General features: G+C 32.3%; 2 protein-coding genes across 3 annotated transcripts; one reads left to right on the top strand and one right to left on the bottom strand.

Moving 5' to 3' along the window:
- The first annotated feature begins 1,375 nt into the window (after positions 1-1,375).
- Positions 1,376-5,543, top strand: LOC115246153 (probable tRNA(His) guanylyltransferase). 2 transcript variants are annotated; one of them, XM_029824802.1, is made up of 3 exons: positions 1,376-1,892; positions 3,734-3,846; positions 4,719-5,543. In XM_029824802.1, exons 1-3 carry the CDS (start codon positions 1,535-1,537, stop codon positions 5,166-5,168), a joined length of 921 nt encoding a protein of 306 aa, XP_029680662.1. In that variant the 5' UTR covers positions 1,376-1,534; the 3' UTR covers positions 5,169-5,543. The 2 variants fall into 2 exon arrangements, with proteins under 2 accessions (XP_029680662.1, XP_029680661.1); XM_029824801.1 differs by having other exon boundaries at positions 1,391-1,892; positions 3,602-3,846.
- A 327-nt stretch (positions 5,544-5,870) lies between these two features.
- On the bottom strand, positions 5,871-8,954 carry LOC115246154 (V-type proton ATPase subunit d). Its single transcript, XM_029824804.1, has 6 exons — positions 8,674-8,954; positions 8,072-8,422; positions 7,796-7,953; positions 6,729-6,905; positions 6,416-6,493; positions 5,871-6,301 (listed from the first exon to the last, which is right to left on the bottom strand). The coding sequence occupies exons 1-6, from the start codon at positions 8,792-8,794 to the stop codon at positions 6,140-6,142; spliced, it is 1,047 nt and encodes a 348-aa protein (XP_029680664.1). The 5' UTR covers positions 8,795-8,954; the 3' UTR covers positions 5,871-6,139.
- Positions 8,955-13,404: the final 4,450 nt, after the last annotated feature.

The raw sequence follows: 13,404 nt of genomic DNA on the forward strand, positions 1-13,404 counted from the left end.
AAGAAATTGATCAATCACAATCAAGTATGAGGAGAATACTCGACTGTGATTAGTCAATTTCTTAAGGCTTAGGGCTTAAATCATCTATTGTAGACCGGCACTAAAGCGGTGTCTACAATGTGAATTTAAATCTTAAGCCGTAAAAAATTAACCAATCATATTCGATTATTCTTCTCACATTCAATTGTGATTGGTCAATTTCTTATGGCTTAAGGCTTACTCATAGACATAATATATCTAGACCGAGCGTTTGCCTTTATTTAAGGAGTGAGGGTAAGGGCTACCGCACAAGCTTTTCCGTAATGCATTACGTTACGTTAAGTACTGATTCTAAACTTAAATTCGTACGTAATCTTAAACTTTAGTCAACGCACAGAAAAAATCGTAACATAACAAAAGCATACTACGTTAGGCCCGTTCTACAGTAAGTCGTATGTCATTAGTCGTAAGAAAAGTGACCAATTACAGTCGAACATTCTCGGAATAATCGACTGTCGTTGGTCAATTTGCTAACGACTAACAATGTACGACTTATTGTAGAACGGGCCTTACGATTTTGTTTGTACGTTGACTGAAGTTTAAGATTACGTACGAGTTTAGGTTTAGAATCAGAACTTAACGTAACGTAATGCATTACGGACAAGCTTGTGCGGTGGCCCTAAAGATGCACGTAGAAAAGGACATACTCTGTTTCGTGCTCCTTGCGTTCTCTCTCGCTCGCACGTAGCATACTACTCCTCAACACTCGATCTAGATATACTACGTCTATGGGCTTACTACACCTATTGTAAACATTACTTTATGCTGCAATTCGTCCCTGAGCGACCATCTTGGGCTGTGTTCCGATTCTTCACCCGATGGGTGATAGTCGGGTGAGCGGGTAATGGGCGGAGTTTAACGAAAAGTGTCTGAGAGGATAATGGAATCAGAACGCACTCCGTAGGAATCTGAAGTCTCCAAACGGCGTTGGCATCTTGGTAATGCGTGATCGCCCTATCTAGTTAGAAATTAATCAATGGTTGAGTTATCCAAGGAAGGCGGGGGGCTAAGTTCCGACTGACAACGTGTCGGGTTCGGACGTGTTTTTGCGTGCTGCGTATGTCCTTTGTCTGGACCTTTTTTTGGACTCCCTCCTCTCGTAGAGGTGTTTTGCTTATATTCTACAAACCCATAAGAAACAATGGTGTATGGGCGACTAATGCCCAACCAGCCATAAAAGAAAGAAGAAGAAGAAGACAAGGAAAGCGGGCAAAGAAAGAAAATTATTGTGCGTTGTAACTATAAACGTTTTCACACTTAAGAAATTGACTAATCACAGTCGAGTATTCTTCTCATACTTGATTGTGATTGGTCAATTTCTTAAGGCTTACGGCTTAAATCACCTATTGTAGACCGGCACTTACTCTTCCTTCATGGTTTGCGATTCGCGATAAGTCTGTCCCCACTACCGATACATTCCCTCCTGTTCTTTACTCAACGATGTTTCCATGCTGCGCGCTCCGGCGAAAATGTGGCTTTGACAAAGCTTGCCCGAATGAAGGGTAGCGTCTTGATCCGGAGGCTCATCAGTCGGGACAAACAAGTGGTCCCGCGCCGATATTTAAGTTCGACGACGATGGCAAAGAGTAAATTCGAATATGTGAAAGAGTTTGAGCAGGATGACAACTGTTTGCCAAATTGTTGGATCGTAATTAGGATAGACGGCAGAAATTTCTCCAGGTTCTGCGAGACACATCAATTCGTCAAGCCAAACGATGTGGCTGCTCTGGAGCTGATGAATCGCGCCGCGATCACCGTTATGGAAGATTTTAAAGAGATTATACTAGGCTTCGGACAGAGTGATGAGTACTCATTCGTATTTCGGAAGGACACGGAGCTCTATAAACGCAGAGGTACGCGTATGCCCAACAACAAAGTGCGAAGTTTCCCCATTCAAGAGAATTAAATTACTTGATCTATGATTGGATATAATTATATAAACATTGGTATTTAGTTTTTTGTATTGCATATTGCACATTATTGTATATTAGATATTTTATTACTTATGTTATTATAAATTAGAGAGAGAGAAAGAGAGAGTGCGTTTTTCTTTAATTTTTCTTTAATCCTTCACAGCACAAATCAATTTTGAAGTATTTTAAGCATAATTGTTCATTATTTTGTCAGAAAGTGATTAAGTCAATATATATCTCTATTGCAGTTTTTATTAATATTATTTTATGGTCATTATAATGAATTTTCAAACTTTTTCTCTCTTTTTCTCTTTTTATTTAGACAATTAGGATATTTTAACTAAGTTTTCTGCAATGATTGATTTAACAACCATATTCTGTTAAAAAATGAAAAAGATGTAAAAATCTAAAATAATAAATGTCTCCTATATCGAATTATGTTTTATATACAAACTTTAAAATTTTTTTTTACGAAAACATGGAAGACCAGTATCTTTTAAGATATAAACAATTTAAAATATCAAGAATTTTTCGCTATGTTTTAGGAGTGCAAATAAAAACTTCACTTTTTATTTAATTTTTGGTTGATATTATTTTAACAAATTAATTTAAGGATTACCTAATAAGATATTTAATATCAGAATTTGAAAACTGTTGAACTTTCTATAATATTTTTCCTAAAAATTAACTTTACATTGGTTGAAAAAAGATATAATATTACATAAAAAATGAGGAATAGAAGAGATTCACTAGCAGATCCTGTACTAAAACAAGACAGCCAATTATTTGTTCTTAAGAATGCAAACAAACATATTTTAAACAACTTGAATAATTTCAAAAGGCATATGTATGTAAAGAGAAGACAAATTTTTTAATGTTTTTTTTTCATGCAAAATTTCTGAAGTTTTTAATATTGATTTAAATGAAGTTTTAAGTACATATTTTTTTTCTTGCATATTGTAGCTAATATTAATATATTTAGATCATATAATACAATCTTAAAATGACTTCAAATTCCAAAATTTAAAATCAAATATGTTGGTTTTAAGTTATTAATATATTACATTTATTATCATAATAAATTCAAAGTGATGTTCCTTGGATATTAACACAGATTATTTCTTCTTTTTCTTCTTTTATTATAAATATATACAAATAGATACACTTATATAAATGCAATTGATATCATTAGTATTAAATTGTTTAAATACTATTAAATTATATTAGAACATTAAAATAATGTTATATTCAAATTATAGATAGAAAATATATAACCCATTTTTTAATTTTTATTATCAAAATTTTCTATGGAAATACATATATTTCTCTGAAACTATTATAGATAGGATTTTCATATATATTAATTTATTTGAATAAATTTAAAAAATTTAAACCATTGACTACATTTATAGTTTTAATAAAATTTCAATATATTTCAATCATAAAATTAAATTTTGGTCCAACTATTGTTTTATAAGCCTAATTAAGTTTTATAACTTTATTTGAAATTGATTAGTTTAATTTGTGACACTTTTTTTCAAAAATGTATAAACAGCATAGTTGATATATTGAATTTTTATGATTAATTATGTTGATTGACTATACATATACAAATATACTTTTTTATAATATTTTTATGTCTGTTTCAGCATCGAAATTATTGTCTAACGTAAATTCATTATTCGCTTCGGCGTATGTTTATTATTGGCCACGCATCTTCAGAGGTAAAGAATTATATTATCCACCTTCGTTTGACGCTCGTATTGTATTGTATCCGACAGATAAGAATTTAAGGGACTACTTGGCTTGGCGACAGGCTGATGTGCATGTCAATAATTTATACAACACTTGCTTTTGGAATCTCATTTTGAAAGGAAAATTAACTCCGAGTCAGGTATTATATTCAAAAAGATAAAAGATATGTGATATTTTATACACAAAATCTTATACACAATATTATATAGCTTAATAATTGTTATACATCCACACATATATATTTATTATTCCATTGTACAAGCACAAACAATAAGTATCCTAGGTAATCATATTATTTTGTAGTGAAAAAATGTTTTATTTTAAGATAAATAGCAAATTCTCAACAAAAAAAGCAACAACTTTAATAAAAATTTTATTTGTGAGTTAATCTTTTTAGATATATTGCAAAATTTAAAAATTTAGCTATTGGAATAAATGGTTTTTTCTTATCAAATATTTATTTATGAACAACCCATTTTAAATTCATCAATAAAAAGAAAATTTGTCTTTAAAATATAATATTTAAAAAACACAAAAAACCTATATAGTTATATATAGACTAAATTATAATGTATGTGTAGATATCTTCAAAAATATGCAGAAAAATTAAAATATTTCTCTTGTGCATATTTTAATACTTTAATTGCGGACAATTATTAAATTATATAGTCTTCAAAGAAAAGAAACAAAATTTTATTTAAAATCTAAACAAATTTTTAATTATTATGATTGATTGATATCAAATTAACGTTTTTTCCGTTATAAAATTTCACAAATCCTAGATTGTATTTATAAATTTTAATTGTAATATTGAAATACAGATATGCAGACAATAGTTATAAATTTAAAAAACAAAAAATTTAAAGAATAATGAAATTTTTTGTTTTAATGTTTATGTTTTTTATAATAACAATTTATAATTATAATTTTTATACATGCACACATAATACACCGTTATGTATAATTAAAAAAAAAATATTTTTATGTCATATATGTATATTTATATTACAGGCAGAAGAAAAGCTTAGAGGCACTTTAGCATCACATAAGAATGAGTTGCTTTTCCAAGAATTTGGAATAAATTATAATAATGAACCACAATTGTTTCGGAAAGGTACAACGCTCATTCGGAAATTGGTGCCCGATGGTACAGGAAGGTTGAAACCTGCTGTGGTACCTTTGGTAGACGATATTATCGGTGACCGTTTTTGGAAAGAAAATCCTGAAGTAATTGGTTTGAAGAGTTTAACAACTTATCAACCACCGAACTTAGCGAATAGCATTAAAAACACAATATCAATTCCAACACCTCCCTCACCCACTACAATAAAACATGGGAATAATGTTTCACCACAAGTGATTAATGTGAATTCAATGAAGGAGGAAGTGGACCCTAACAAAAACAGAGAGACGGAGGGAGATCGAATGCAATGTGAGAGTGAACACATTTGTAGAAGATAAATTTGTACTTCTTTTTTTCTTCATACATAAAATTGTATCAGAGCTGTATCTATATTTCATAGTAAAAAGACGATTGAAACTTTACCAAGAGAATACTATTAATAAATGAAAGAATGCTGCAGCAAAAGAGAATAAGCTTCCTTAAAAAGTAATTCTTAAGGAGTTTAGAATGCACGAAAACAATTTAAAAAATAGATATGTAAATATGTATAGATAAGCTGTCAAATAAATTCATTGATGTACGAGTTCAGTGGTGAATTTAAACTACAATAAATTACTTCATATAAGCAAAAATGTGTATTTTGAAAAATATGTAAAAAAAATAACAAGTTTTATTGCTGATACAATTAAATAAAACAACTCTAATAAGAAAGTAAAATTACTGATCATCATTTTCTTTCCCAATTTTCCCCTTTTTCTTTCTTTTTTGGCCTAATGTAAAAAAAATGAAGTATTATGATATATATTGTGTAAAGAATTAAGAAAATTATCCACTATATATTGTTAATCATATGGAATGCAATATACATTTTTATTACTTTATATTTGCAGCTATTGAATATTTTAAATATAGAATACGTGGGAATAATTTATTAAAGATACAATAAAATATACATTATGCACACATAATACAAATTTTGCTATACTATTTAAATTTTAAAGCAAAGTATGACTAATTCTAAATAATAATTCTCTCATAACACTCACATGCGAATATATTAATATTCGATAGATACATATTTATATATTATTTCAATTTTCTAAGACAGCTTTCCTGAATAATATTTTTCAAACAATTTCAGGAAACTTTCCCCTCTGACGACAATTATAATTAACATTATTACATAATTCACAACATTAGATTAAAAGAAAAATGGATCTTAGTAATGCTAAATTAATGAATTACTTTATCATTGTTGCAGAAGTAAATATAATTAACATTATTGCAATGTTTAATATGTTCAATTAATTTAAAATATAGGGATATAATTGTCTATTTTAGCACGATGCTTCTGAGCAACGCATTCTGCGATCCACACAATATTGCGACACTCTTGTTCCTTCAATTTCAAGTAGCTATAGAATACTCCAAAGTGAAATTGTTGAAGAAATGCATGGACATTCAAACGAACCTGTGTATACCATAAAGTTAAAAAAATTAATTGTTAATATAAAAAATATTAATATAAAATTTGTTATTAATGTTTGCATGTATGTATTTTACATAAAGTAATAAATATACTTGCTTCATGCTCAAAAAACTTGTCTTCCAAGGTTTTATCACCTGGATTATTACCTGCGCCTTCAAATAAAGCGCTGTATTCCTGTTTAAATATGGAGCAAGAAAAGAAAACATTAATTTAAAGGAAGCTTATTATATGCTATAATTACAGTTACAAGATTAACAATGATTTAGTTACAATTATGTAATTACACTGTAATTACGATTACAAAATTAACAATTATCTATTTTTAAAAGCATTAATAATTTATATTAAAAAAATTATTAATACATTTTATAAAGCTTTAATCAAACTGTATATTTAAAGTTTTTCTTACAGCATAATATTCTGCTACAGCCTTCACTTGTTCATAATCGTCGGCTCTTGCCAAGGCTGCTAAACCATCTGGATTCAAACGTCCACAGCGTGGATATAATTTTGCACGATCATCTTTACCCAATTCAGTTCCAAATGAATTAATAGTTATAATGATTGCTCTTCTATCTGCTTCAAACTAAAGATATAAATATAATGTTATCTATTTCAGACAATGTTATTATTTTATATAAAGAAGACAAAAGGCAATCAAGAGCCAGTGCGGTAATTTGTGCGCATATGTTTTATTATAATCAAATTACATTGATATTTTAACTAAGTGATAAATGCAATCACAAAAAGTGTACATTTTGGTCCATTTTTTGAACCATCTTTAGCGCAATTACAAAGTATATGGAATATATTATATCAAAACAGAACAAGAGTAAATCATCCATGTTGTCAGAAGGTAAATGTTATATAATGGAATTTCAAGATAGAAACAGACTGTCCGATAAAATATACATTTAAAAAAACAACTGGCAATACAAATATATCGAACTCGAGTGAGTCACCCATGTTGTACAGGAGGCAAATGTTGCACACGAATGTTCGAAATAAAATGATTCGTATCGTCATGAACGTTCTGCATCGAACATTCGTGTGTAACATTTGCCTTCTGTACAACATGGGTGACTCATTTAAGTTCGATATATTTGTATTGCCAGTTGTTATTTTTTAATATAATATATTTTATCGGGCAGTCTCTTTCTGCCTTGAAATTTCATTATATAACATTTACCTTCTGACAACATGAATGACTTACTCTTATTCTGTTTTAATATAATAAAGTATATTCCATATACTTTATAATTGCACTGAAAATGGTCCAAAAAAAGGACTGAAACGCTTTTTGTGATTGTGTCTATCACTTAGTTAAAATATCAATGTAATTTGATTGTAATAAAACATATGCGCACAAATTATTGCGCTGGCTCTTGATTGCCTTTTGTCTCCTTTGTATGATATATTCGTAAAAGCATTTATTAATTTGTTTTGTTATTATTTTAATACGGTGGAGTATCTTACAGCAAGTATTTCACACATAGTATCTGCAGTTGTACCACCAAGTTCTTTGCAAAATTTATAAAACGCTTCTAAATAAGCTTTATAAAGCGTATTTCTTATTATTTCGATATTCATCTCATCCAAATCTTGCTCAGATATGCAATCCACAAAGAAAGGTGCTATAATAAAATAAGCACTGCATATTTCTCAGGAAAGTATATCATGATTTCTCATATAATGTGCAAAAATAAGAACAATATAAATAAGAAATATAATATAAATCAAAATCTTATATACCTAAGGGTGTATCTACCAATACAGCATTGTACAACTCGGCAGGTGTGGCAGCAACATGGATTGCCTCCATTTGCTCAAAGCTACCAAGTGGATGGCATTTTGGGATCAATTCTGAAATAGGTCTTTGATGCAAAGTACCAGTGATTAACAAAATGATGTTGTCAATCATATAACTATAAGTGATGAAATCTAGAAATTGAGACAGGGGTTCAACAGAATGATTGCGCATATGTTGAAATTCTACGACCAGTTTCTCCCTCAATTTGTCGTCGATCACACTAACAGAGAGAGGAGATGGTTCATTTGCCAAGAAGCTGCCATAGTCTGTACCAGCCAAATGTAGTTTCAGATCTAGATAGAAATAATTAATTTGAGCAAAAATAAAAGGATAAGATTATGATTCATTAATAATAAAGACACGAATTAATCGAAAGTATAAATTTTAACGAATAAAGAATTTTTTATGTCCCTTAGCCATTAGTTATATATATATGTATATATTATACGTTACAAAGATATGAAAAACCTTTGTTAAATATAGATCTAAGAACGGCTCAGAAAATAAAACTATTGAGAAATGATTAAGTAAAGCAAATAAATACCTTCGAGCGTCTCGCATTGAACCAAATTCAGATAATCGCTCTGTTGAAGTATGCCGCACTTGAAACCACGGCACAGACCTTCTAAGTAGCCGCCATCGATGTTAAATATGCATCCCTTCATTCTGCGACGAGATTTTCCTCGGATACGTTCGTGCGAAAAAACCGATTTGTCTAATTCAAAACTAGATCTCACATATGACTCGCCTCTTTTTTCATGAAGATCATATGACCAAGCATGCGGAGATATGTCGCGAGCTGTCACATGTACTTACTATCGATATCTGTTCGATTCTCGAATGTGTGTGCACATTTTTGAAATGAGGTTTATTCTTTTTAGCTCAACCACCGATGAGATATCATCAAAGATTGGTGGTCTTATGGGATTCAATGTGACTGAGAGAAAAACTCGCTGCGCGTTATTTTAGTTCATCCACTTTTATTATTTTATTATCGAAAATGTATAGATCTTTTATGTAATTGCCTCAAGAACAACAAAATGAACATTTTATTGTAAAATTACTGTTTTATTATAGACAATGCAAAAATTTACTTATACCTACAGTAGCGCGTGGCGAGTTTTTTCCAGTAATATGCTAAATCCCATAAGATCATCGGTCTTTTATTAATGATATCTCGTTGGTATTTTTGATAATAAAACAATAACTGGATGAACTAAAATAACCGTATGAATTAAATACTTCGTTTAATTATCTTCATAAAGATAATTGAAACATTATATAATATTGTATAGAAGTTATGAAATGTTTCTGTAATGTTACTGCAAGCCTGTGGCAACGTTGAAATATCCGCCCTTAGGCCGGTATTCATAGTCAGTTCTTATATTTAGGACGGTCTTAAGCACAATTTTAAGATGTCCTAAGTGTCGGTCTACAATAGTGATTTAAGCTCTAAGCCTTAAGAAATTGACCAATCACGATCGAGTATTCTCCTCATACTTGATCGTGATTGGTCAATTTCTTAAGGCTTAGAGCTTAAATCACTATTGTAGACCGACACTTAACCAATCACAGAGCTGTATTAGCATCTTAAGGGCCAATTTCACCAAGTCCGACTGTGATTAGTCAATTTCTTAAGGCTTAGAGCTTAAATCACTATTGTAGACCGGCACTTAACCAATCACAGAACCGTATTAGCATCATAAAGCCCGTATCAGACTACGCATTGAAAATTGAAGATTGATGATTAAAGATTGGCATTTGACTAATCAGAACAAAAGGGACGAAAATTTCTTTATCTTGATTGGTCAAATTTCAATCTTGAATCTTGAATCTCAATCTTCAATGCGTAGTCTGATACGGGCTTTAAGACAGTCTTGAAATAAGAACTGACTATGAATACCGGCCTTAGGGCCAATTTCACCAAATCCGGTTAGATGAACCAACGATTAAAATTAGCAAAGTTCCAACTGAAATGATATGAATGCTTGGTTTTCTTTTACCTCTATTTTCTGTTGGCCACCCTGCTAATTTTAACCGTCGGTTCATCTAACCGGACTTGGTGAAATTGGCCCTTAATTACCAAAATTGAAAATAAACGAGAAATTTGTCAGGGATTATGTTTATTTACATTCACAAACAAAAGTTAAGTTGGCTCTACTGAAATATCAATCTTCCTCGCTCCAGCTCCATAAAGTTAGCCGGACCACTTTAACTTTTTAATAATTAAAATTATCTAATCGTTTGGTGGTCGCGGTAGTCTCATTACAACCTTTGGTAGTTAATTATTAGGCTACTACAATTATAAAACCATGTGCGCTGATCCTACGCCTGCGCGTGCCTTCATCGTGTAAGTGCCGGTCTACAATAGGTGATTTAAGCCCTAAGCCTTAAGATATTACATTCAGACAAAATGTTTCTGGATTGGCAATCAGATGAAGAATGCGTAGTCTGATACGGGCTTTATGATTATGCGCTTATGCAAAAGTGTGTGCTCCTCGCTTAAATACATAACACATACGTCCCATAAATAATATATACGAGTAGAAGAAAAGAATCAAGCGGCACTCCTTTAGAGAATGAAATGGCTTAAAGTATATCGGTGTATACTAGCAGAGAGAAGAATGAGAGTCGCCACGCTGCCGTTTTTCGTGTAACGCTTTTTCTAGGTCGTACACTAGCGTCACGTACATCCATTTTCCGCCGCCTGGAACTAGATGGCCACATCCACGTTTGGAGCCGATAAAACAGCTGATTGGTTCATATCCGTGCTACATCCACTTTTCGATTTTGGTTCATGTCCGTGCTACATCCACTTTTCGATATTGTCGATGCTGGTAGACTGATCGTAGTAGTACACTGATCGTTTGACAAAGAGAGATGATGCGCTGTCTTTCCATTTAAAAAATTGAAGGTAACCTTCACGTGACTTTCAAGCAACTATTCCAGGTCAATTTAATGACACCACTTTATGTCCCCCTCGAAACCATACAACTTTTGTCTAAAACATTTTTTTCTAAAATACATTGTTTACGAGATATTTGATAGTTTTCAGACTTTTCTAACACCCTGTATATATATATTGTATATGGGGCATTCTCTGTCAACGGGAGACCCCCCTGCCCATTTTTTGTTTCGATCTAGGAAGTTCATCCGGGACGCAAATTGTAGTTTGATGCGTGTACTTTCACATGTCGTCTGGCACTTTTTAAAAATCAAGATGGCTGCCCCAATATGGCAGCGGAAAGTCCCTGAAGCAATAGAAAAATCGAGTCGTGACTTGTAATATGTGAAACAAATAGTTTGCAGGAGCTTCAAAATGATTATTTAGGGGTTTTCAAGGTCACTGAGTACAAATCCGAGGTCAGATCTTCTCAATTCAAAATGGCTGATCCAATATGGCGGAAAACTACTCAACAGTACCTTAACAGGTGTCACGTAATATGGTACGTAAATCTTTTCCAACATGACCTTTTTTGCCAGACTTTCTGAAGGGACATATACATCCATTTCTTCGAGAGTAATCTGACATAATGGACAAATTATGATATGTTGGATGCGACTAACGTGAAAGAGATTCAATATGAAGCGAGGTCTTTGAGCCCTGAAAAAGACTGATGTTCAGTAAACTTAAAGTAAGTACTAGCTCTCGAAATGATTGATGAGAAGTAGTTCTGAGAACTAATGTTAAATAATCCTAGGAAAATCTTCTCAGAGTTGATTCTGTAGAGGCTCTCCAACAGTAGTCCTCAGAAAGACCGGAAAAAGAAGTTCCGAAAAGAACTGAAGATTGGCCCTGAGAAGAGCCTCTTCAGAAGTAGCACCGAAGAGAACTGATGTGACATAGACCTGAAAAGAAAAGTTATTTGTTACCCTGAAGAGAAAACCCTTCACGAAAAGCCCTGAAAATATGTGCAGTGATCTTAAAAACCTCCAAGTACTCGTTTCAAAACCAATTCAGGCGGTCGCGTAGCATACGTTATGTTACGATTAGGTATTTTTCCGCCATATTTGATCCGTCATTTTGAATTCCCAAATTCCAACTCCAAATTTGTAATCAGCAACTTTAAAAATAATAGACTAATGGTTTCGGAGCCGATACAGGTGATGCGTGACACATGTTAAGGTACTGTTCAGTAGTTTTCCGCCATATTGGATCAGCCATTTTGAATTGAGAAGATCTGACCTCGGATTTGTACTCAGCGACCTTGAAAACCCCTAAATAATCATTTTGAAGCTCCTGCAACCGTTTGTTTCACATATTACAAGTCATGACTCGATTTTTCCATTGCTTCAGGGACTTTCCGCTGCCATATTGGAGCAACCATTTTTATTTTTGAAAAGTGCCAGACGACATGTGAAAGTACATGCATCAAGCTACAATTTGCGCCCCGGATGAACTTCCTAGGTCGAAATAAAAAATAGGCAGGGGTGGTCTCCCGTTGACAGAGAATGAGCTCCATAAAGTTAGCCGGCCAACATCCACTTTTATAATTTGTTTTTTACGAATTGTTTGTTGGTGATTGTTGGCCTAATTACAACGTTTGTTGGTTAATATTTTTTTTGAAAATACGAAAACAAAGTTTTGTGTGAAGTTAGCCGGAAAGATATTATTTTTGTTTCAAACTTAGTTCAATCGATGCACAATCGTTTGTTGGTCACGGAAAAAACTAATTAAAACGTTTGTTGGTTCATATTTGCCTTGAAAAATGAAAAAACTAATGCACTATGATGGAGAGATTGGGGGGGGGGAGTCGTTTAAAGTATTTCGTATGACGATGCCGTCCCTGCCGAAAATGGTCGATTAAAACGGATTTTAAAAAATGTAATCCGAATCGATCGGGATTTCTGCACCGAAAATGCAGTATTAAAAGCGATTGAAAATAGTCAAATCGAACTTAGTACGCTTCAGGCGAGATTAATGTTGGATGATATATCTCCACCTCAATCCGAAATTATACGATTTTATAAAGTTATAATTAAACCTGTTTTAATGCAATTGAATTGGAATTTACCATAGTCAAGCCATAGGTAAAAATTAATCCCTTTTAATAAAAAATTTTATCATTTTGCAGATGAAAAGTAAATTGATTTTATGTAGTATGAAGTCGGATTTGCTGTTATCATGAGTCACAATCAATTATTGAATCGGTGTTTCTACAATTGAAACGGACTCAGTTGTTAAAAACAAATATACGATTTCTCCGCAGAGGGTCCGCCTTATATCCCCGCTTGACCGCTTTCTACTTCCAGGTTGGCTCGCTCGACCTTCGCC

This window comes from Formica exsecta, unplaced genomic scaffold, assembly GCF_003651465.1.
Source record: "Formica exsecta isolate Colony F162 unplaced genomic scaffold, ASM365146v1 scaffold139, whole genome shotgun sequence".
NCBI lineage: Eukaryota > Metazoa > Arthropoda > Insecta > Hymenoptera > Formicidae > Formica > Formica exsecta.